This window comes from Lycorma delicatula, chromosome 10 (genome assembly GCF_047948215.1).
Source record: "Lycorma delicatula isolate Av1 chromosome 10, ASM4794821v1, whole genome shotgun sequence".
Classification (NCBI taxonomy): domain Eukaryota; kingdom Metazoa; phylum Arthropoda; class Insecta; order Hemiptera; family Fulgoridae; genus Lycorma; species Lycorma delicatula.
The window spans coordinates 24593553-24611612 of NC_134464.1; the positions used below are offsets into that span (position 1 = coordinate 24593553).

Here is an 18060-nt window from a genome sequence, read left to right on the forward strand (position 1 = left end):
CAAATTTAATTTGAAATGATTCTTTTACACTCGCGTACGATTTCGTAGCAAAATATTGTGCAAGAATGAAAACTCGTTGTTCTATGGTAAAATACATTTTGTTCGTAATACGACCGGAAACGGCACAAAATTTTCACAGTTTAAGGAGAATCAAGTCACATTGCCGCATCTATACCCGTTGAGTAGCGCTACCAACTTCGTGTCACAAAACAAAATTTTCCTTTCTTAGAAAACAATTACCAGACATTAACAATTGGGTAACAGGACTAAAAAATCACTCTGTATTTGGATATTTGTAACTGAAATAATTTCAATAATATTTGATATTTGAACTTAAATATTCCATTTAGCTAACAAAAAATTATTATATCATAACATCGACAGTTATATATTTAATTATTTTTGTGTTAATACTGCTATCTAACAAAACATTTAAATGTTTCATATTGATCAAAATGTAATATTTTGTCAGGTTCGTGATATCATAAAGGATTTATTAAAGATGAACACAGTTCTTATTGATGACGACTTAAAAGATGAGGTAAATACAAATTTATATCGTGAGTAGATGTTTGCGTTTGTGGATGCACGCGAAAGTTGAGGATTTTATTTATTAGTTTTAGGTTTGTATGTAGACCTAGCACACACTCAATAGAGAAATGTTCATGGACAAATCGACTAACGTTTAGATAAAAAAATAATGTAAATCTAGAAAAAAGTGCAGGTTTTGGATAAATGAGTGTTCAAGGAATATCGTCTCTACTAATAATTTGCATATGTTCTAGTAAAACAATATTGTCTTGGAATAATCCATTTTTATATGATATATTTTTAAAACTAAAATTTAGTTTTTACAAGCCTTCATGTCATGTATTCGTAATTAATAACTTTTTTACAAGTGGAGGCTCAGAAAAAGATTTTATTTTCCACCAGATTCCTTGAAAACTCACAAAAAGTACATTATCAGTTGCATCCGGACAAACTCTTATAAAATTACTTATTGAATTGTAATTCCAGACTTGATTTGATTTTTTTTTCGATTTCTTATAAATTTTTATATTCTAGTCAAGAATAATTTTTAAAGTTTCAATTTTACTTCTTTATAATTTCAGCTACAAACTTTTGCGGTATGAAAAAACGTAACGAATGTATTGTCATAAAATTGTCAAAAAATATATTCACTTTGTAAATAACATGGAATGAAAAAATCTTTACATTAATAATTTCTTTTATAATCCTTGGCAATTACGAGGGTAAGTCAATTATTATCCGCAATGTAGTTATAAATTTTATTGCAATACAAATAGGAAACTTACATGTACATCATTTTTCAACATAGTCCCCCTGCATTTCAACGCACTTGGTCCATCGTTGCACAGGCTTCCTGATGGCCTCATAAAAGAAGGTTTTCGGTTGAGCTGCGAGCCAGGAATACACCGCTTCTTTCACCGTTTCGTCCGAGGTAAATCGACGGCCCCTTAACGCCTCTTTGAGTGGACCAAACAAGTGGTAGTCAGAAGAGGCAAGATCAGGACTATACGGAGGACGAGCCGGTACTTCAAAGTCGAGTTTCTGGAGCGTTTCAGCAGTTTGGGCAGCAGTATGTGGACGGACATTGTCGTGCAACAACACAACATCTTTCGACAGCAGTCCTCGGCGTTGTGAGTCCCAAAAAACCGTAAGCATCAGTTTTCGTGCGGGTGGAAGGGTCTTGAAATTTTTTTGCAGGGCTAATTTGGATGTCTCCATTCCATACTCTGCCGTTTACTCTCCGGCTCGTAACGATGGATCCGTGTTTCGTCACCAGTAATGATTCTGTCTAAGAGGAGTTCGTAACCATACCGATCCAAATGTTTTGGCAGATGTCCAAGCGCGTTTTTTTATGCAACTGTGTGAGTTGTTTTGGGACCCATCTTGTACAGACTTTATGAAACCTGAGTCTGTTGTGGACGATTCCGTAGACAGAACCGTGAATAATTTGCAGACGATGTGCCGCTTCATCGATAGTTACTCGTCTGTCTAAGAAAACCATGTCGCGTGCACGCTCAATGTTTCCCTCATTTGTGGCGGTAAACGATGGTCCGGCTCCTTCGTCGTACTTATGCGACCATTTTTGAATTTTTCAATCCGTTCGTAGACACTCCTAAACGTACGGGAAACACACTGTTCCCGTAGTGTACCGAAAGTCTGTGGGAGTAGGCGTTCGTTCTCCTCTTCCGGGCAGACCGAAGCGGAGTCAGTTAGTTTGTACTCATTTTGAGTACAAACGGGGTAGTAAGCGGGGTTCTTTAAGGGAACTAGGACCAAATTTCGCTGTGTTTAAAACTTTTAGTGGGAAAGATTTTGTTATAGTGGTAGTTTCTCGGATCTGAGACATTCAATAAGTCGGCTCATTAATAGTTAGAGCTAGGCGCGGGGTTTTCATTCCGCGGTTGGGCTTCTAGCTTAGTTCCTGAGGGCGACGTGGTAGTTGCAGGTGTCCGTTGTCTTCTTTTGAAGGCATAAACTAAAAACTATCTCGGGGTGAACTTTACCGATGTAGATGTCCCTTTGGGGCATCTGCGTCGGTGGCATCTCTGCGGGGCCTGAACTGAAATCTGTGGTGCGCAATCAGTTTGAGAGCGAGAAGATGTCCTCCGTTAAAGCCACTACCGGCTAGGAACGGAGGGGGTGGTGTAGCGACCGGACACGCTACGAGGCGGGATTTTTTCCCCTCGGGGGGGGGGGGGGAATGTACCGAAAGTCTTCGATGAATTTCGGCCTCTGATGCACCTTCCGACCACAAAGAACGGATCACTGAACGTGATCCGAACTCTTCTTTGGTGCAAACTGAAAGAGGAGCAGCCATGGTTAACGGCAGGGAAGCGATACTGGAACTAACCTAGCAGCATCAAAGCTGCACAGACATAACAAAAATTAAACCACGCATGCGTAATCTACGCAACATGACAGTACTACCAACATAAATAAAAATATAAGTAAATTGCGGATAATAATTGACTTACCCTCATAGATTCATTAATAAAAGAACATATTTTAAATTCCGTTTTTTAAACATGCCACAGTTGGTACAATATAATTATTAATATAATATTAAAATCAGTTACCAATATATTGATTTCCTGAAATTTACAATTGTGATACTTATAAAACGGACGTAATTATTTTAATTTAATTTATGACCATCATTTTATTTATGACTTTATTATTTAATTTTAATTTATGACCTTAACATTTGCAAAAATTTTATCTTATGACGATCAATTGTTGATATGTTTCTAATTTTATCTTGTGAATTTTATATATTTTAATTTTAAATTATTATAAATTCCTCCTGAAGATGGCAGAGTACCCGAAAACGTTTGAGGAATTCAAATAATAAATTGGTTAATAATTTTTAATATTATATTTATTATAATAATAATAATATTTTACCTATACTGGAAATTTACACGGTCAAAATTTTGTAAAATATGGCATAGTAAGTCTGCAGTTCATAATATCTACCTATAACGATACAAATTACCCACTCCTGCTGCAAATATATATCCATTAACAGTTAATGGGTAATTTTAAATCAAGAAAATGGAAAATCTCATAGCAATAATCAATTGAAAATAAACTAAACTTTGCTGCTAGTTAAATTGATTTCCGGCCTCCGTGGCGCGAGTGGTAGCGTCTTGGTCTTTCATCCGATGGTCCCGGGTACGAATCCCGGTCAGGCGTGACATTTTCACACGCTACTTGTCATTCATATCATTCTCTGAAGTATTACCTAACGGTGGTCCCGGAGATAAAAAAAAAACAAAGTTAAATTGATTATACCTTGAAAGTATTTCATTGCTAGACAAACATATAATCATCGATATATGATTCAACATTGTAAAATATTCAGCAGTCCACATAAACAGAATCTATTTATGTGAATTGTTCCACGTTCACAATGACATCTCTTATTAGAGCAATGGTGCGTTTAGTCAAAAGTATAGAAAGAATTCTTGAATTTCAATCATATGTTCTATAAAAAAAAATATGCATAAAATGTAAAATACATATTCCTCTTATGAACAATTCACGTTCAACTTCAATATGAATGTGAATATTAATCACGTGATTTGGTTACGGAAATTTTACTCTTGCAGTTACCGCTTGTTGAATTTCAATCTGAAATAACAATGTTCATGTAGCCTTCTTAATTTGTGATTTATTCGATGAGAAATGAGAAACCATCTTTTACAGAATGTTGTTAAGGGTTCATTCAAATGAATCTGTCTGTATTTTAACTGGAGAAATGTGATATATAGCTTTGAAAAGTTATTTTATTTTTATGGAATTTTTATAAAGCTCTTTTTGTTACAGATCTATTTCTTGATTAGTCAGCTGCATTCGACACCATTTAATGTTTGCGGAAGCTTCGGACTTGTTATTACTAATGCTATAATTATTAAGGTATCAGAATCTAATTTTTACATAACTAAAACCGAAACATATATTAATAATTATATTACAATCCGTTTAGAATTATATTCCTTTATATATTATCGAATAAACCTTCAGAAATGTTTACTTAACCTTAGTAAATCCTGATGGTTTGATTTGAAATTTAGAAGTATTAAATTTCGGCTCGAAGGACCAGTTCAATATTTCACACTTCCACTACAAAGTTCTCTGGTTTGGTGACCAGAGAATAATTCCCGAATAAGTAATTCGGGAATTATTGAATGTTTTAATCAACTAAAAAAAAAAATTCATCGCTTCATCCTACATATAATCGAGTGAAAACGAAGGTGTTCATAAGAACATACCACGTTCACCGTAGATATAGATATGACTGTCTCCTAAGTTCTGACGTCAGAATAATTTCCCTGTTAGTAAATTGGCAGAACAATTTACAATATAGTAGTCTTTTCTCTGCGAGATGTTTACTACTGCTAAGTTTTTGGATCCTCAATTTATTATTATTACACGTTTTTCAATCAACATTCACTTCTTAAATGGTTTAAGCTAAACGATTGGTGGATGAATTCTAATGATGCGGAGGAAACTTTTCTTCCATTTGTATCCTTAATATCTGCGAGGTTATGAGAAAAACATTATTTACGTACGAGTAAGAAAATTTCAAAAATAATTTGCATAAAAATCGCCATTCTTTGTCTAGGGTGCTTATGAAAAAATTCCTGTCTCCCAATACAATACCGTAGTAAGTACCAAATAACATTTTTTCTTGATCTTTTCTTTCTTGCGGCAGAATAATTTTTTTTGTCGATTGATTTCGTTGTAATGACCTGAAATAATTGGGTTGTTTAAAGAGTTACCGAATTCAAAATTAAATCCGATTGACGTTATTATAATTTTTATTTCAATTTCAATGAAATTTGGATCGGTGCTTTTATCGAAACATTTATTTATTGTAATTTTTTTAATATTTTTGTTTTCAGGACATATTCACAGAATAGCCCTAATTCTTGCACACATTAAAAATATACTTAGAATTAACCGATTTGTTATTTTATATTAAAAATTTGTTAATGTAATTCACTTTTTTCATCTTTGATTAGTATTAAGAAAATAAATTACGTCTCTTCAGATTTTATTTAGTAAATTTAAACTCTAGTCGCTACCTTGGTTTTTGTACGTTTCTCAAATACATTCCTGTAAACAGAGCCCTTAAGAATTATAAATTAGGCATATACAATAATGAAATCACACATCAAAGGAGTAGCAGCACCAGAAATAATGAAAAATACTGCCCGACCAATTTAAATAACGCAGATAAAAAACGTGTAGAAATTGTTAATTTATTATTTTTTCGTCATTTTTCCACAATTATACATTGTACGATAAAAACAAGTACTTCTTAAAGAAAAATTATATAATTAGTACGTAACACTACTGTTATAATCTAATCGCTGATATAAGTTTTTCTTTTTTGTAGGTTCTATATGAGATCGTAAATCAGTTAATATTAATTTTCCAGTTGGATCGTGATGAACTGTAGAACATATTTTTTAAATGTTCAAACCGATTAAATATTCAAATAGAAGAAGGATAGATCAATTTTTGAGGAAAATTAAGAACAAAATGAAACCTTAAATTTTCTAATTTTTGATTTCATTTTATTAAGATTTAAAAAAAAAACAAATGTGTAACACAAGTAAAATTAATAGTAATATCTCCAAATTATAAGTGTATTAATAGAGTTTATCATAAAATCCTGACAAAAATTTAATAAATAAATTATTACTATTATTGAATTATTATTTATTATTGAATTTAATAAAATAATTATTCTTTCAACATCTTTCTTGAAGTTAAATTCATTAATTTCAATCAAATATCCTCCTCAGTCAATCAAATCAAATATCCTTGATTATTTTTATAAAAAAAAAAAAAAAAAAAAAAAAAAACAACATAAGCCCTAATCAAAGGTAGAGACCGCTATTAGCCACAAGTTGTACTGCGGCAAACAACATAGCTGACTTAAATTAAATTTTATCATCGGTGAAGAAGCTGGTACGTAGTACAACATAAGCGTTTCATTTACACGAACCGAAGGTCAACATCGGTGATAAAATAACACAAACTCAATCGTTTATATAAGCACATCCACCAAAAGTACATATGCATCTGATCAAAATGCATTAGACGTGAAGCGAGAAAAATATTAACTAACTAAAACTTTTGAAAAGTTACCTTACAAAACAGCTCTTATAAGTCGATACATTTCTTCCTTCTGTTATTTCACTATTTTATATATATAAAAATGCATTTGCTTACATCAAAATTTATAAAAAGACCCCTCTCATTGCGTTTGTTTTGATCTATTCATTATTCAGAAATATTATCTTTTCGAGCGATGTTTTGAAAATTTTAACTAACTAGTCGTTAGAACCATTATCGGAAGTAGAGAGGCTGACAATGTTTCTCTAGTAAATTCTCAATGAACTTTGATCAACGTGTGGGATTGTTCCTAATAAATTACCTTGTCATCACTTTATAACGACTGCAATCGATCTGAATTACGGGCTGGTGGTAAAAAAAAAAACGACTGATATGACCTTCAACTCGCATTGTCATCGGTATGTTTTTCATCCACGAAGATAGCCATCTTCATTTGAGAAGACTTTGTCTTTGCCTAAGCAACATATCCGTAGGTCTAGTACTCGTTTACAGTTATGATTTTCTTCAATAAAACCAAAGTCGGTCTTTTAGTAAACCGAAATACTACGTTAAACACGAAAAACAGGGGTGAGGATCTTCAGGAAAATTTTGCCGTAATGTTTAGGCGAAGATCGTCAGTTGAAACTGATCGTTCCGAACCGAATGAGATTTCCACTTTAATTTTAATCTCTAAGATTTTATTTACGATCTTCTTTCAGTCATCGCCAAATATTTTCAACCGTTACTGAAATTTTGCCGATTAAGGACCAGGCACGGTCCTTATTAGGACCGGGTAACAATCATTACTTAACTTTTAGCTAAAGAAAAACGTCTATAGTTGAGAAATTTAAGAGAACATTGAAGAACAAGAAACGGCGTAATTTTACTGAAAGGGGTAATTAGAAGCGAGTAGATATTCTAGAAAAATTGATTAAGGAATATAACAATACATATCACAAAACGAACGGCTTTAAACCCAAGAACGTGATAAAATATAATTTTACAATAAACTAAACGAAATACTGAGCAGTTTAACCGTACAAATTAATTTAAATAACCGCAGGTGGAAGACAATAGTATAGCTGTTGGCAAAAAAATACGCCATGAAATTAAAAAAAAATTAATCTTCAAACAACGATAAAAAATTTATATAACAGTGCGTCTACGTTCAGATAAGAAGAATAACATATTTTAAATTAATAACATAAATTAAATAACATAATTTTATCATTTAATAGTTTTTAATAATTGTTTTATGTCGAAAAAGGTTTTTCTCATTTTATGAAAAACCATATTATACGCAAAAGAAACGAACCTTTTAATTAAAATATTATTATATTTTTTAAATAACATTATTTAAATTTATACCGGGGAATAGACTTAAAGCATTTTATTCGCTGTCAAAAACATGCGTTCACGTTTAACGATGAAATTTAAATGCAAAATAATAATAAATTTAAAAAATAAATTTTTTAAATGATAAAATTTTATTTCATTCTGTTCAATTTTTTCAGATAGATTTCATAAAAAAGGCACCTATTGTAGTGGGACCATGATTCGACTTTCGACATATCTTGGCGTTTCAGATCCCCAGACTCCAAAACCACCGTCAGTCCAAAAGGTTATATATATAAATGTATATATATATATATATATATATATATATATATATTTCACTTGGACATGATAACTGCCGTAATTTTGCGCCAATCACTTTCAAATTGATACATAAAATATAACGACCCAAAATCTCAGTCGAGTTTTCGTTAATGGGCAAAATTGGACCATGAGGGTGGAAATGGAAGGTTTTTATCGAAAAAACAATATATTGCAATAACTTTCTTATTAAGTAAAATATCGAATTCGTTTAAAGTTTCTACTATTTTTTTGGATAAGGACCTAAATTTTACCTAACTAAAGCTTTTTGTTACCAACCATTCGCCCAGGGAGTAAGAAAAATTGGGTTTCGATTAAAAAAAAGATAAAAAATCATACCTCCCTTAATATGCACAGTATCGAATCGGTTTAAAGTGGTCCTCTAAATATTACCTAAATTTTTATATGTAACATTTTTTGATATGACCAACCCTTACGGCAAGGGATGACCAAAATGTTCTTGGAATTGTAAGAAAATGAGGCTTGTCGTATGCTGAACATGCAACCGTTGTCGTAATGAGTAAATTTGAATTTTTTCTTAACTTTAAGATAGAAATATTTTTTATCCCCTACTTAGCACCGGTGAAATCTACCTCTGCTTTCTGGTGTGCCGAAAGGGATATTTTTTAATTCTCCGACTACGTTTCTTCTGCACTGGGTGATATTTAATTATGGAAACAGACTACACGTCTGTTTTTTTGAAAAAATCTGAAAATTCTGATTCTGATTCATACGCAAATGTTATGGTCTATACAAATATTTAAACTTTTAATACATATTTAAATAATAATAGGTATTTTAATTTAAAAAAAAAACGCTTTATACTGTATATCTGAGAGGTATTTTAAGGTAAAAAGAAATGGGGTTCTACATAGTTAAATGAAAAATATACATTATATTTGGTTTTTAATTTTTGTCTGCCGTCTTTGATCCGCCATATTGAATCAAATTTAATTTTTTTAATTAGGATGGTAGACATATGACACATGATTTTGATTTAACGTTTTACCAGAAAAACATAGGTGTAACCCGTTTTTCTGTTAATGCCTTCGTTATCGACTTCTAAGCATTCAAAGTTGAAATAAAAGAAAAATCATGTTAAAATTAAAACAACGTAAAACGCATTGCGTGAACAATTTTATTGGATTTTATATTCATAATGCATACAGTAAATATTGATAATAATAAGCAACAACTAACAACAACATTAACAATACAACAAACAAATTAAACGGGTAAATATTACAATATTTTGTTTATAACTAGCGAATCCGGTAATGTTTCGCTATCTCTTGATTTGAGTGTATATATAGATTAAATGAACACAATTGAAAGTTCGATAAAACATTAAAAAACTGAACGTTACGGAACTTTACAAAATTTAACCTTTCACTGTATCCCTTTTCCCTTTTACTTTTTCCCCATTTCCTCTTTTTCCATTTCACATTCCTTCTTTTTACCTTTTCTTTTTTTCTATTTTTCCCTTTATCCCGCGCATAAATCGGTCCAGTAGTTTTTTAGTGTGTAGCGGACACACATACGACATATATATACATTCTTTTATAAGAAGAAAGTCTGTATGTATATTTGTTTGTTTCGTAATGATCTCGACATCGGCGCCACCTAGCAGGTATAGTTTTTGCAAAAAATTTTTCTTTTTACGAAACAAATGTATTCTGAATACGAGCCAAATCAGATTTCAGAATATAAATACAATTTTTTCGAAATATCTCAACTTTAAAGCCACCTGCGGCTCAATTTTTCGAAAAAAAATATTTTAAGTAACTAATAATTATTCCGAATATGAGCCAAAACAGTCCATAAATACAATTTTTCGAAATATCTCGACCCCCAGCGCCACCTAGCGGGTCCAAATTAATTAAGAAACCTTCGCAGGCGTCCGCACAACAACTAACAACAATTCTATTAATTATTCTAACGAAATAAACACCTCTTCATTTTTATTGTCTGTTTTCATACGTACATATTAAAAATCAAAATATTAAAGTATTTCAACTAAATTTTCTACCGTATTTAAGTTTACCGTACCGAAAAAAAATATTATTTCCTTCAAAATGAATCTCATTTATTACTGATTTTTTTCAGTATTGAATAAGAAAAAAAATCCTACGTTATGTAGAAAACCTGAAATTTTAAACAATGAAGGTTTTTTTTTAAGTCGGTTCAATGCCTCCAAAGTTTGGTAAGAAAAAATAATTCATTTTTATGGTTTATAAATTACAACCGGTAGACTGAAAAATACATCGTAATTAGTGTGTTAAGATATGCTTGATTTATGAAAAAAAAGTCAAAATCCATTCGTTTAACAGTTATAAGAATAAATTAAATACATACACATACACAGATGTACGCACGCACGCACTCGCACAAAAATATTAACAAACAATCGAACAAAAATCAACTATAATTTGATGATTATGAAGGATTAGGATACCGCACGCGCGCGCGCACACACACACACAGATAGAGAGAGAGAGTGAGAGAGAGACACTACAACCAGGTTTGAAACAAGTTATTCAATACTATTTTTTATTATATAATACGAAAAGGTTCTATATAGTGTTCTACATAATTGAAAACATAAGTGACCATTTTAAAAATTGAATATATACGTATTGAATTTTTTTAAATTAAAATCCTTATGTTATAATAATTATGTATTAGATAGAACAAATAAAATATGTAAGAAAAAACATATCAAAATGTTAAAATAAAGACGATAATTTTTTACAAATAAAACAACACGCATTGAGATACGTAAATTTAAACACTGCTTATTTTCCGTAACTGCAAGCGACCTGAATGTACATACGTTCGTCAATCTCCGTGTACAATCGGTGATCTTCAGTGTACGAATGAATAAACTGTGCTGTTTGCAGTTTTGTATTATCGAATACGTAACACAGGTTGTTGAAGATTTCTGTCGATGATGTTCGTTGCCGTAGCGGTGGGGAGACATCACGAGTGTAAACAGAGAAAAAATTCTAGCCAGCAGTTTTGGTTTAACCTAACTAAATCCAATTGTAACCGTCATACAATTTACGTATTTTTATTGAGATTACTTATTACTGATTATGGTAAAGTTTTATTTGCTTTTTAATATCATTACAATTTTTGAAACAATAATTTGCAGTTGTTCTTTGTTTGTATTATTCAAATTATTTATTAGATTAAAAATGTTAGAACCCAGTTTACACTCATTTATTTTTACAAAATAAATTAATAATTATTTACTGTATTTATTTAATAATGTATCTAAATACCGGTTAAACATATCGAAGAAATAAACAGACAAAACCAAACAAGTTATATGTTTGGTTATTTGGTCATTAAATAGTACGGGAAGTAAAATATATTGTATATCAAATTTAACTGTACTGATATAAGCAAAGTGTATAGAGTTTTTAAATATGGAATTTAACACAATTTAATTTTAAATGTATTAACAAGTTTTAAATTGGGCAACTAGAATGAAGCGTGCTAAGTAAAAAAAAAAAAAAAATTTGTATCGGTATCGTTATCAAAAATATACTGATTTACTGGAGCCTCTCTTTACTTTCCTTCTTTCTCTCCCTTATTTATTTATAAATTCCAGATGCTTTAGCTAAAATGAGTCATTCTTTCTCCGTAATTTTTAATACCTTTAAATATATCAGTCCATCTTGGCCTTTCATCCGAAGGTCCCGGGTTCGAATCCTGGGCAGGCATGGCATTTCACATGCTACTTTATTCTATCATTCATCTCATCCTCTTAAGCAATACCTAACAGTGGTTCTGGAGGTTAAAAAAATAAATCAGTCAATTGCTGAGCTGGTTAAATGATCGAAGCAATTTGAAAACAATCTTGTTAAATTTGAAGCAGTTCAATAATAACAATGATAATAGTAATAATAAAATTTGAAGCAGTTCAATAATGATAATAGTAATAATAAAGAGTTTTAATTTCTAATTTTATTATAACATTTTAAGAAATATTAATCGATTGATTTTCATTGTAAATGGCACAACTTTTTTAAATATCAAATTTTAAATATAACCCTGTAAAATATATGGTTTAACACATTTTTTATTTACCACCAACTTAATGTACAGGTGTCTCGAGAAGTGCTGGCCAAATTCACAGGACATCGAAGTAAAGAAAAATGTTAAAGTAGAGAAATTCCATATTTCGGTTATTTTCTCTCTCTATACTTGTTTGTTCAATAAAAATGTACATCTTAGAACAGATTGAAATATTTTAATGAAATTTGGTGCACATGTACCTTTCAAAAATTTGGATTTAAATTTTTCAATCAAATTATGTATTAAATAAAATGTTAAGCCTTTTATTATGAACAAAATCACATTTCATTTGTTCAAATCTGTTTATAAACTACTGATGTATGGATAAAATTGTTTAATATATATTAAATCTTTCTAAATGCAAAAACACTAGTATCTGTAAAAAAAAAAAAAACTTAAAATATTTTTAAATTTTAATTTATAACTTTATTTTAATTTGTAAATTAAAATAAAGGATTTTTAGACGAGCCTTATTTTATTCAGTGTCCATAATTTAAAATGTTGAAAAATATAATGTAATTATACACTGCTATCAACTATTACTCACTGTGTCTTAGAATATATTTTCCATATTTCTCCAGCTTTTTGGAAAACGTAGTTTAACTACGGTTGGTGTGCATGTTTAAAGTCAATGTTCACAACTTGAAGAAGTTGATTTCGGATGGTGGTAACAAATTTTAAAATAATTTCTTTTTGAGATTGTCTCCGTAAATGTATAATTAGGATATAATAATGTATAGTTAGGATGGGCACGGTTATTGCATAAAGGATTACTTATATATGAGGTGTACAAGTGCAGTAAGATAGATTTCATTTTTTTTTACTACAATTATTGATGTCAGAAATTTACATATCAATTATTTAAATAAAAAATCTGCAAATTATACAATACAATATATTTTTTCCACAGAAAATGCAGTTTTAGGTGAAGAGGAAGTTAGTCATACTTCATACCACCCAGATAAAGCAAATTGCACTATGTACTACATGTGTGAAGGTGAAAGAAAATATCACATGCCGTGCCCATCAAATCTTGTGTTCAACCTGAATGAAAATGACTGTGATTGGCCAGAAAAAATAGAAGGCTGTGTGTACGCCAATGCAGTAGCTTCCATTCAACATATAAATATATGCCAGCTGATTTTCATTATGCCTTCTGTTTTGATTATTTATTAAGATTTAACTCTGTATTATTTCATGTGTTTATATCCTGAATGGTAATAACTTTTAATTGTGAACAAGAGGAAAAGAACATTTTGAGATTGTTGTATTGTTTTCTTTTCTTTTTTTTCATAATTACACAAGTTCATTTTTATTCTTTCAATTTTATGTACTTGACTCACAATGTAAAAAAAACTCTCTTGATACATTCTTTCTCAAGTTGTTAAGCTGTCTTTGTGAACATTTCGTTTGTAATGTACATGTCATTTTTGTTTCGTACGTTTAAAAGTGTTATAAGTTTTCTTGTTAAAAAAAAATTGTATCTTTCAACTATGAAAGTATCTTTGGTTATGTTATAATACTTATGAATCTTTGTTGTGTGAACTCTATGAATATTCTTTGTTTAATACTTATGAATCTTAGTTGTATGGCAAAAAATCTTTTAAACATTGTTTGTGTTTTTCTTCTCTATAATTGTATGATAAAATATTAAACACAAAGAAATTTATGTAGACATATATAAAATCCATGATTGTGAGATTATATTTTGTGCAAGTGAATATCAAGATATTGTGTTTCTTTGTACAGTAATCGTCTGTTAAACTTTCTGTTATGATAGTCCAGATTACATCCTGCGTAAGTGAATAGCAAGATATTAGTGTTTTTCATTGAACTGTAATTGCCTGCTAAATAATAGGGTAATCGTCCGTTAAATAATAAGATATTATCATTATACTCTGTATTGTTATTATATACTTTGTGTATGTAAAAGAAACATTAAAGGTAACAAGTTTACCTATACTTTACTTAAGGATTGTTGTATATAAATATCGCACAAGGAGATTTTGTGCAAAGCATTTGTCTTAACAAAACAATAATTAGTAATAATGTATTTATGCATTTTTTCTTGTTTTTATAATTCTGATTTCATTCTGTAAAAAATAAAGTTCAGTTTTCTTTTGGCAAATACGAGCTATGTGTAATTTTATTTTTATAACTTTCCCCAACAGGCTGTATGCATCATACTCAAGCACCACCAACTGCTAAGAGGAGATAAGTTTTCTTTTTTTTTTACAATGAGCTCATTTTCTATTCAATTTACACTGGTGTAATTGTTTATTCTGTCTGTAATTTTTTAAATTTTATTTACGATTGGAAATAAAAAATCTGCAAATTATACAATACAAGTAGAATATGCTTTTAAATGAATATAAAAATAAAAGATAGAAAATGTATATTGCTATTAATAAAAATCATATGTAATTAATTTACCATTACACCTGTATAATTAATTAATTAAATTTAATTATTATTACATAATAATTATATATTCAGTCAGTATTGTTTGACAATCAGTCAAATTGATTGTTTTATTTTAAAAATGTTACTACATATGAGGGGCAAGTTATCTACCTACGGGTGTTGCGAATTTCATATTGAGATGTGTGATACCTATTTGTGGTTCATAATATGTATGTGCTACAATCTAATTGTGACTGAATTTCTTTTACAAAATTTTTTTACCCTGGCGTAATCTCTGTGCAGGCTAATGGAGCAAGTGTGTGGAAGTGCAAGGGATCTACACTGAAAAATAAAAATGACACTATATTTCCACCGCCATTCTTTTTAAGGTAGGTTGATAACTTTTTGAGTGTTCCTCGTATCTTGAGAAATGCAGTGAATGTTTAAAGTCATAGTGTGTTTTAAAATTGGTATTATTGTTCAAAAAAATTATTAAAAGATGAAAAATCATTAAACAGAAACATTTTTGAAATTATTTCTCTGATGAAGTGTTAGATGGGACGATATGAGAATGTATGTAAGGGCTTTTTTATCCTGTTTGATGAATGGTTCCTGTAAATCATCAGAGTTAAGAACTCTGGGTACACTTCAATGTTGTTGGCATTATATTTTGGTGAGAAAATATAATAAACTGATGTGTTGGAGTGGTAACACCTCCATCTTTCATCCATAAGGTTGTGGGTTTGATTCCTGATCATTTTTGTATTTTTTACAGCTTATAAATTTCTATATTTCATTTTCTTTAGAAGAATGTAGTTGTCCAACTACAAATAATCCTGTCTAATCCCAGAAATAAAATTAGGGAAATATATTATGAGAAATAATAGGGCTGTCCAGAAAGTAACTAGTTTATCTCTTAAACTACTTTTCTACATAGTGTAGACATTTATCATATCTGTGGTAGAGTTTTTGTATCCCTTAATCAATGATTTTTGTCATCTCATTTTCAGCCATTCATTGACACCTTTCTGGAGCCCCAAGCTGCATTAAAGCACTTAGTTGCCAGCTGTTTTAAATAACCATTTATTTTTTGTTTTAAAAATGCTTGATTTTTGGAATAGGTCTCATATTTAAAAAATTACTTCAATAGGAAGCTTTTTTCTTTTTTTTTTGTAAAACTAAAAAGAATTTGTAATCTGTAAGGATTTTATAATTTTTGGGTTGTAGCAAGCAGAATAATTCGTTTTTTATTTTTATTTTTTGTAATATATTCATTCCAAACTGTGATTATAGTATGGCAATGTGCCAGGAAGGGGATTTACCTTACAAAGTTTAAAAATTAGAAAAATATGAAAAAAGTATGAACAGTTTTCTTTTAAAACATCTGTTGTTTTAATCTCAGTCAGTATGCTAAAGGTAACTGTTGGCACTCCATATGTTATTGGGTAAAATAAGCGAAACATGGGCAATTAACATATCTTTACTGGAATATTAAGTAACCAGTTATCCTTTGCTTCCAGATTCCAGATCTTAGTACATCCAGATTCTTCTCTTAGTACATTTTTTTCAAGTGTCATAATTATTAAAGTATACTTGTAATTATATTCTGTATGATGTAACATGTTCATTTTATATTAGCGATTTTTCATTCTACAGTATGCTGCTGATATAATAGAAGAGCCTGCTGTCAGTCAGTCATACTTAACGTATTTTATTGTTTCCTAGGACTTTTTGTATGATCATTTTTCTATTGTTTATTTATTGCTCATTTTATAACATTTTATCTTACTTTTGTTCATTTTCATGTAAAAAATGCTTAAATTTGTCACAAAGAGGAATTAGAAATTATTTTTTTAGGCAGAAAAAATTATCTTTTCAATCCAGAATCAATTAACATAAAAAACGTATTGATTTAAATATATTTAAAAAAAAGTTTTTTTGTCATTGAAATATAAGTGAGATTATATATATATATTGGCGAGATTTTCAGGCGATTTTACCTCTCATTACTAACGCAGAACCACCACTCCACTGAATAAGTACTGAAATATCCTTCCATGTTTATGGGATTTCGCGCAATAGCATATGCCAAGCAAGGTTAATGCAGTCGATTATGCCCCTCTTGTTAGTAACCGCAAAACCCCGATCCATTGACTAGGTATTGCAATCTCCTTCCATCTATATGGTACGGTAAGCTAATATTAGTTGTTAGTAATGGAGGAGGGGTTTTAGTCGGTGAAAGCCCGACACTGTCATCTTGTACGGGTAAGCGGCGACTAGCAGAGCTTTCCACTCCTCCAATGTAAAAGAAGAAAAAAAAGGGTTTAGTATGGACAGGGAAGGGGAGGTTTTTGTCAGTAGAAATTTGACAAATCCCATGCAGCATGGGATATGAGAATCTTCCTTATCCAGTAAACTTTTAATTTCAACAGTTTATTTATTAATCATTTACTGTATACAAGAAACTTAAATTATTTCTCATGAAAATAGTACATACAGGGATAATTAACTATTTTCATCATAGAAAAAAATAATGCTTGCAGAAATAATCATGGTCTGCTGGGTAATTAGATTATGGTAATACTATATTAGCAGAGGTCAAGCAAGCCTTTTTTATTGTAAAATAAATATATTAAAAACTATATTATATATTAAAAAAAATCATAAAAGATAGTTTTGAAAAATGTACAGAATAGCCAGGAAGTCACCGTACCCCCTAAAATAAAAACTAAAAATTTCTAATAAGTTATAAATGAAAAATGCGATGCAATAATGAATTATTTATTGACTCGCTTGATAAATAGTATTAATTTTAATGGTTCAGTGGGTCTGTGTGCTTCCCCTCATTTTTGCACGCACGATTCTACACGTCACCACATCCTGTGATATGCGACAGAGCATTTCTGGTGTTACGTTATGGAAGGCGTCCCTCACAGCGTCATGTAACTCTTCATTTGTGGTGTAGTGACATGCAGATACATGTGCCTTGATACTCCATAATTGAACTGAAAATTTATGATTTAGAAATGCTGATATTGATAGAGCAAAATGTGCAGGTGCTCCATCCTGCTGCAACCATGCTGTTCCATGAGATCCTTCTCTTGATGCTGTGGTATTACCCGCGCCTGCAACATCTCTAAATAAGTTTGTGCATTCACTGGCCCGTCAAAAAAATAAGGACCAAACAAATAACGAGTTGTCATTCCAACCCGTATCACGACGTGCGGTGAATTTCTTTCCTTTTGTGTCGCGTAATAA

The 18060-nt window shown here is 30.6% G+C and overlaps 1 protein-coding gene across 4 annotated transcripts in view; it reads left to right on the forward strand.

Annotated features, from left to right (window-relative positions):
- The window catches only part of LOC142331193 (uncharacterized), a 63434-nt gene that overhangs the window by 33833 nt on the left and 11541 nt on the right, over nt 1-18060 (forward strand). The window contains exons 4-6 of one of the 4 annotated variants that reach the window (XM_075376925.1): nt 473-541; nt 4360-4449; nt 5936-6211. In XM_075376925.1, coding sequence (XP_075233040.1) covers nt 473-541; nt 4360-4449; nt 5936-5998 — 222 coding nt within the window. In that variant the 3' untranslated portion in view covers nt 5999-6211. Of the gene's footprint in view, nt 1-472; nt 542-4359; nt 4450-5935; nt 6212-15105; nt 15192-18060 lie in introns of those variants that run through there. The other 3 variants (XM_075376927.1, XM_075376928.1, XM_075376929.1) reach the window with 3 other exon arrangements.